The sequence below is a fragment of the Cricetulus griseus genome, chromosome 9, assembly GCF_003668045.3.
Source record: "Cricetulus griseus strain 17A/GY chromosome 9, alternate assembly CriGri-PICRH-1.0, whole genome shotgun sequence".
Classification (NCBI taxonomy): domain Eukaryota; kingdom Metazoa; phylum Chordata; class Mammalia; order Rodentia; family Cricetidae; genus Cricetulus; species Cricetulus griseus.
In genome coordinates this window covers 6,536,260-6,543,809 of record NC_048602.1, presented here as the reverse complement: position 1 = coordinate 6,543,809, position 7,550 = coordinate 6,536,260, and the positions used below count along the sequence as shown (strand labels likewise).

The window sequence follows — 7,550 nt, the reverse complement described above, 5'->3', positions numbered from 1 at the left end:
ATACGCAGTTCTGGGTGAAGCCGAGGCTTTCTGCTCGCCTGGCTTCAGCCTTTTCCGTCACGGGCGAGGGCTTTATGCTGCCGAAATTCGGCGATCGCGGAGCCACGACCGAATGTCCCGGACTCGGAAGGGACCACGCCAGACTGGCCTGTGTGTCGTCAGACGGGAGCAGAGGGAAGAGTGACGAGGAATGCGATGGGGAAATCCTAGGGCTGAGCGAGCAGGGGGTGAGACGGTGAAAACCAGTGCGAGATAGGAGCACGCCCACACAGGTGCCCTGCTCAGCTCGACGGCCGGCCAGGACTGCCTGGAAAGAGGATCCCCCAGACCCTGCACGCGAAGACACGAGTACACAGTTATAGAGGGGTCTTAGGACGAAGATCAGAGCCTCAGGATGCGGGAAGACACGTGTACACAGTTACAGAGGGGTCTTAGGACGAAGATCAGAACCTCAGGATTCGGGAAGACACGAGTACACAGTTATAGAGGGGTCTTAGGATGAAGATCAGAGCCTCAGGATGCGGGAAGACACAGTTATAGAGAGGTCTTAGGACGAAAGTCAGAACCTCAGGATGCAGGAAGACACACACAGTTATAGAGGGGTCTTAGGACAAAGGTCAGAGCCTCAGGATGCAGGAAGACACACACAGTTATAGAGAGGTCTTAGGACGAAGGTCAGAGCCTCAGGATGAACAGACCTGAGCTGAAGGGGGGGTGGGGGCAGAGGAGACCCACGGAGCACTACAATAGAACCAGGGTGGGTTTCTGGGAAGGGTGTCCCAGAAACAAACTGGATGAATGAAGCCGGACTAACAGGAGTACCGCATCACCGCCAAGACAATTAAAGTGATCACAGTATCCCTGAAAAGAGTGCTCTCAATCATGAGGTGGTGGCGCTTGCCTTTAATCCCAGCACTTGGAGGCAGAGGCAGGCGGATCTCTGTGAGTTCAAGGTCAGCCTGTTCTACAAGAGCTAGTTACACAGGGAGCTACACAAGGCAACACTGTCTTGAAAAACAAAACAAACAAACAAAAAAAACAAAAGCAAAAAAGAAAAGATAAGGAACAAATACCGAAAGCATCAGGAGCAGTGGATACATACATCTTTTTTTTTTTTTAAGATTATTTTATGTGGGTGAGTGTTCTGCCTGCATACATACATGAGCACCACACGTGTGTGCCTGTTGCTCACAGAGACCAGAAGAGGGCATTAGGTCCCCTGCAACTAGAGTCACAGGTGGTTGTGAGCCGCCGTGTGGAAGCGGAGAACTGAATCCAGGTCCTTTGCAAGAGCAGCCCGTGCTCTTAACTTCTGAGCCATGTCTCAATGCCCCCCACCCCACTTTTGAGATAATTCTCACTGTGTAGCAAGGGCTTATCTTGAACTTTCATGTATCCTCCTGCCTCAGCCTGTCTTTGCCACCTCACTTCGGAAGCTGGGATTCATCATGCCTGGCTTTAAAAAACATTATTTGTGTGTGCGTGCGTGTGCGTTCCTGTGTGTGTGTGTGTGTGTCTGCCGGTGCTGTGGTACATTTAGAGGTTTGAGAATAACTTGCAGGAGTTGAGACAGAATCAGGTCCTTAGGTGTAGCTCCAAAAGCCCCTTTATAGGTGGAGCCATCTCACCCTTCCGGGCTTTGCTTGTTTTGAGGCAGGGTCTGCAGCTCAGCCTGTCCCGGAACTCAGAAACTGTGTGGTCCATAAACTCCTGAATCTCCTGCCTCCACCTCTCCTAAGTGCCAGGGTTACAGGCAGCTGACGCCACTCAATAAATACTGTGTGCTGGAGGAAATGAACACAGGAATGGATAAAAGGGCGGATAAGTGAGTGAATCAATGAGCGAGGTAACTACATGATGGTTCAAGGGTTAGGCCCAGCTCAGATTCCCCGGAGCACTAGATTAGCATTCCTGAGCTCCCAGGCTCGGTCTCTTTTTCTTTCCTTTTCTTTTTTGTTTCCTAGAAGCTGATAGAGTTGGGTGTGGAGGCTCGAGTCTGGAATCAAAGCATTTAGAGGGTAGAGGCAGGAGGTTGAGGAGTTCAAGGTCAGACGTGGCCTAAAGAGAAGCTGCTGGGCAACCCAACCCCTTAGAGCGAAGCTCCGGCGCCCCTGCAGCACCCCTCGCTGCCGCCAGAGGGCGCACGGGGCCGACCCCGGAGCGTGTCCCGGGACCCCGCCCCGGGGATGTGCACCCGGGGCGCTCTGAGCTGAGTGTCCCCCACCCCACCCCCCCACCCATCTGCATCCCACAGGACCCTGGCTTGAAGCCTGCCCATTAGCCTGCTCGCCTCTGCAGGAAGGGAAACTGAGGCCCGGCGACCGGAGCGGGGCGGGTCCCAGAGCACGAGCCCCCGCCCCCGGCGGCCCCGCCCCGGCCCGTAAGAGCCCCGAGCGCGAGGCAGGGTGCAAAGTGGGGACGGCGGGCAGGCAGGCCAGGCGATGGCAGCGCAGCGGCTGGGCAAGCGCGTGCTGAGCAAGCTTCAGTCCCCGTCGCGGGCCCGCGGCCCGGGGGGCAGCCCCAGCGGGCTGCAAAAGCGGCACGCGCGAGTCACCGTCAAGTACGACCGGCGGGAGCTGCAGCGGCGGCTGGACGTGGAGAAGTGGATCGACGGACGCCTGGAAGAGCTGTACCGCGGCAGGGTGAGACTCGGAGGGAACGGGGCTGGGGGGACAGAGGTGGCCCGGGACACAGGCCTTCCTGCAGAGCCCCTTCGACCTTGGTGACCCTGGTACATGCTCACCGATGCACCGGCAGCGACCTCGGCGACAGACACATGTCCTGAGGCCCTGGTCTCTGTGCTCCGGGGGCATCCAGCTTGTGGACACACAGAGACGTACACCCAGGTTCCCCAGACATGTGTGCATCCAAACGCTTGGGAAAACCCTGTGTGTGTGTGTGTGTGTGTGTGTGTGTGTGTGTGTGTGTGTGTGTGTGTATCGTGTAGCCTATACAGGAGATGAGAAAGAATTGGTGGGCCAGAACCAACGTATTGAGAGAACGGATAGGGAGAGGGGATGTCCTTAAGCCAAACATAGACTTGGGTGACTAGGCAGATAGGGTCACAGCACAGACCATCAGCAGAGGAAGCAACAGTGTACACAGATGACGGAAGTCACAGCCACTCATAGACACAGCACCAGGAGTGAGCCACGCACAAACTTACGGGAACACAAACGGCTCAAGCTAAGGGACAGCATGACACGATAACATGCACACACACAACACGATCACCCTCAATGCCAAGTGGTGTTACAGCTGTACAGAGACGCGTATCAGCTTAAGCCGTAGCCATCCAAGCTCCTATAGCTGTCCTGGGACACAAACTGAATCAAATTACATGGGACCTTCTATTATCGGCTAAATGCCTACAAACCCAAGGACAGATGTCACACACATCTGTGGAAATTGTAGCTACAACTGGAACCGCTAAAGGTGCCTCGGGCATTAGGACCTTTGGAAACCACGCTGGGCATAGCTGCTCATGCCTGTGATCTCAGCAATTGGGAGGCGAGGCAGGAGGGTTAGGAGTTCAAAGGCCAACCTTGGATAAGGAGAGACCCTGTCCAAAAAAATCTAAAACAAACCTAGTGTGGTGGTGCACACCCTTTAGACTCAGCACTCAGGAGACAGCGGTAGAGGCAGAAGCTGGTGAATCACTTTGAGTTCAAGGCCAGCCAAAGATACCTAGACTCTATCTTAAAAAGAAATAAATGGATTGATAAAGGTGGTTCCTATAGCTTATCGTGTCCGGATTTCAATAGCCACATCAAAGCAGCAACCACACTAGATACATTCACTCGGGTGAACAAAGCCGCCTTCATGAGGCCCAGCGCACATAGACGCCAGAGGTCTCATCCCCCACACAGGACAGTGCCCTCACTCCCCAGCTAGGCAGCAGGACTTTAGGCTGGGAAACTAGAGGCTTAGGCCCAAGGGGCCTCTGACCCCTGACAGCTGGGTCTCCATCATGACCAGATATGTTTTGTACCACTGTGCCATGAGCTCTGGCCTTCCCTCAGAGACCTCTGTTGTTCTCAGCCCACCATGCTGAGCCTAGGTGGTCAATTCACTGACCCAGAAGCCTGCAGTGTAGCCCAGGGAGGCCCGGCTGGCCCTAAGCCCAGAAGCCCTTCTGGTCCCCAGGGGAAGGGGCCCGCCCCGGCAGGCTCCCCTCCCCCACACCCACGGCTAAGTAAGACTTTCCCTTGAAAGGGCAGAAGCCAACCTGAATCCCAGAATCTGACATTCCGAGACTCGACCAGGCCTGCTTTGCCGAGTAGGAATTGCAGCCAAGGAGAGAGCCCAGTGCCAGCCCCAAGGTCTCCGAGGCCCAGCCAAGGGTGCAGGCATCGGGCTGGTACCAGGGCCTGGGCCTCCTTCCACCCAGCTGTCACCCCACTCCACCCCCAAACACCACCCAGATGTCTGTCTCAGTGGTGCTGTCCCTGCCTGCCCCATTATTGCTGCAGGCCCAGCCAGCTGGGCCTCGCTCGGGTTGATGGAGTGTGTACCTCCAGAGCCCTGGACAAAAGGCTGTGGAGGGGGGACGGGGAGACATGGGCCCTGACCAGCCTGCTCTCCCTGACCTTAGGAGTCAGATATGCCAGATGAGGTCAACATTGATGAGCTGTTGGAATTGGACAGTGAAGAGGAGAGAAGTCGGAAAATCCAGGTACGTGGGGAGAGAGGAGAAAGCCGCCCCTCCCCCACCCCAGTCCAACATCTTGCAGGGCCCTGAACGGAATAGCCCAAGTTGACATGTTTATTAAACACTTCCTATGCCAGATACTAAATCCTCTGCAAAACACTACAAAGTAGACACGTTTACCACCATAAGGAAAATGAGGGCCGGAGAGGTTGAATCCTTTGCTCAGGGACACACAGCTCATCTTGACTAGAGCTGGGAGCCAAACCCAGACTGTCCTTTCCCCTCTGATCTCTCTGCAGAGGCCTGGCTTTCTGGCCTTCTGATCTGGTGGTGCAGCCCTGGCTTGGCTTGTGTGCCCCGGCTTGAAGCCACAGGGGCAGTTCTGACCGTCTTTTGTCTTGCTCCCTTGGGGAAGGGGAGGGCTCCAAGGAAATAGATGTGTCAGTCATTTACTATTTTTTTTTTTGTCCCCACCCACCCCTCATAGGGACTCTTGGAGTCCTGCAGGAATCCCACGGAGGTGAGTTTCTATCCTTACAGGATTGGTCCCCTCACCTTTATGGAGGAGGCGGAGGCAGGCCTAGGGAACTCCTGGGAGCCCCCATCTCTGTCCTGTCTTTGTTATCACTGTCTGCTCCTCCTACCTCCCATCTGCCACCCGCTCCACAGGCAGCTGCCTCAGAGCCCCTCCCCCAGAGGCTCCGGTTTCTGCACATATGGTACCTGCCCCTTGCTGGTTGTCTTGGGGGGGGGGGCTCACCCTCTGTCCATCTCTGTCCCCTGTGACTGTCTCTACCATCCACCATCCTGGGGTTCCCCATCTACCTCTTGGGGGCCTCCCATCCTGCAGGTCCTGGAGCTGGGCAGTCCAACCACTCCCATTTCCTTCCCTGCTTTAAAAGGGAAAATATTCATGGTTCTCCCCTCTGCTCTTAGCTGCCTGAGGGACACACGTCACTGCCTGTCAGTCTGCCTGGAGCTGGCTCAGACCTGGTCTCTGGGGACTGTTTCCCAGCATGAGAAACATCTTCTGTATGAGCCTGTGTCTGTCTGTAATTCTCTCTCAGCTCTGGGTTTTAGATTGTCTCTCCATGTCTCTCTATTTTTACTTCATTTTATGTGGATACGAGTTTTGCCTTCATGTATGTCCATGTACCACCACACGCATGCCTGGTGCCTATGGAGACTGGAAGAGGGTATTGGATGCCCTGGAACTGGAGTTACAGACGATTGTGAGCTGCCATGTGGGCGCTGGGAACTGAACCTGGGTCCTCTGGAAAAGCAACAAGTGCTGTTAACCACTGAGCCCTCTTACACACACACACACACACACACACACACACACACACACACACACACACACACTTTTTCTTGAGATAGGGTCTCAGCATGTAAATTCATAGCAACAATTCTCCTGCCTCCGATGAGATTACTGGCCCAGGCAGTAAACACACACACACACACACACACACACACACACACACACACACACGCTGTTCTCCTGTCTATCTTAGTCTCCCTCTTCTCTCTACTTGGCTCCAGCTCCTGCTTTGAAGAAGTTGATTCTGAAGAGGAGCTGGCATGGATGGGGTGGGAGGCCTGTCTCCTGCTTTGTTCTCAGAATCCTTCTCTGTCCTTAGGACTTCATCCAGGAGCTGCTGGCCAAGCTCCGGGGCTTACACAAGCAGCCGGGCTTCCCACAGCCCAGCCGCGCAGATGACCGCAGCCTGAGCCCCCACCAGGACCGGGCCCACACCGCCCCACCCTGACCGACGCCCACCTCTGTATTCCACCCCCAAAGCCCAGATTGTTTCTAAGTTGTATTTAATGGTTCTGTAACTGCCTCCAGTATCTGGCTTTTCCTCTCCCTGCCACTGGCCTTCTGCAGCCCCTGCCCTTGGTCCCCAAGCCACAGCTGGCCCTGACAGATGGAAAAACATTCCTCCTTGCCACAGAGCCTGAGAACATACCCTGCTGACCCCGAGGCGTCTTGGAGACTCACATCCTGTCCCCACCTCCCCCCCCAAAAAATAAATTCAGCCCCAACCAGGGCAGATCCCTGGACCACAGGACATGTGGTGATGCACACAGCCAGCTGTGACCTCTGTCATCTCCCCATAGGGCATCACACAGCCATGAGGCCATTAGTCCACTCCATGGAGAATGTGCTTGGTGTGGCGTTGGAGTTGAAGCCACAGGCCACCAATAAATGACATTCAAATGGGAGAGAAGGGCGTGGTGATTGGTGAGAGAGGGTGAGAGCAAGACCAAGGGTGGAAAGAGCCCTTAGCCCTTGGGGTTGAGAAGCAGAACAATAGGACAATAGAGGGCTTGCCCAGAAACCACCAGTGATAGCTAGGGGCCGTGGCTGGGCAGTAGAGCTCCTACTTAGCATAAAGTAGGCTCCATTCCCAGCAACACAAAGGAAAGAAAGGAAAGGAAAGAAATCCGGGAGGGCTTTCTGGAAGAAGCAGCATCAAGGCAACAAGAACTTCCACAGGCTGTTTCAACCGTATCTTCAGACTGAACTTGGAAGCAAAGTGGTTCCGGTTGGGGGTGATGTCAACTATTCATCAGGATGGGCATTTCCCTAGATCTAGGCAGAGAAGTCCAGTGCACAAGGATTATGGATGCCTTCCATACTGAGTTATAGGAGTCCTGGAGGGTCTCAGAAGTGGACAGTGGCCATTTAACACCAGCCTGTGTGTGATGAGGCAGAGTGGCTGCCACGGCTGAAACCCTGCTCCCAAAGTCGGGATGTCTAGGAAAACATCTCACCATCTCTCTAGTGCCATTGCCCACCCCGCTGCCTCTCCAGGATCAGGGTTCGGTCCTGGAGATCTGAGCCATAGACCAGCAGGCAAAGATTGGTTAGCATCTGGGACACCTTGGCGGTCCA

General features: G+C 54.9%; 1 protein-coding gene across 1 annotated transcript; it reads left to right on the top strand.

Moving 5' to 3' along the window:
• The first annotated feature begins 2,277 nt into the window (after positions 1-2,277).
• Ppp1r14a (protein phosphatase 1 regulatory inhibitor subunit 14A) lies at positions 2,278-6,877 on the top strand. The gene is made up of 4 exons (XM_027430567.2): positions 2,278-2,642; positions 4,595-4,675; positions 5,139-5,171; positions 6,292-6,877. Exons 1-4 carry the CDS (start codon positions 2,442-2,444, stop codon positions 6,418-6,420), a joined length of 444 nt encoding a protein of 147 aa, XP_027286368.1. The 5' UTR covers positions 2,278-2,441; the 3' UTR covers positions 6,421-6,877.
• The last annotated feature ends 673 nt before the right edge of the window (positions 6,878-7,550 follow it).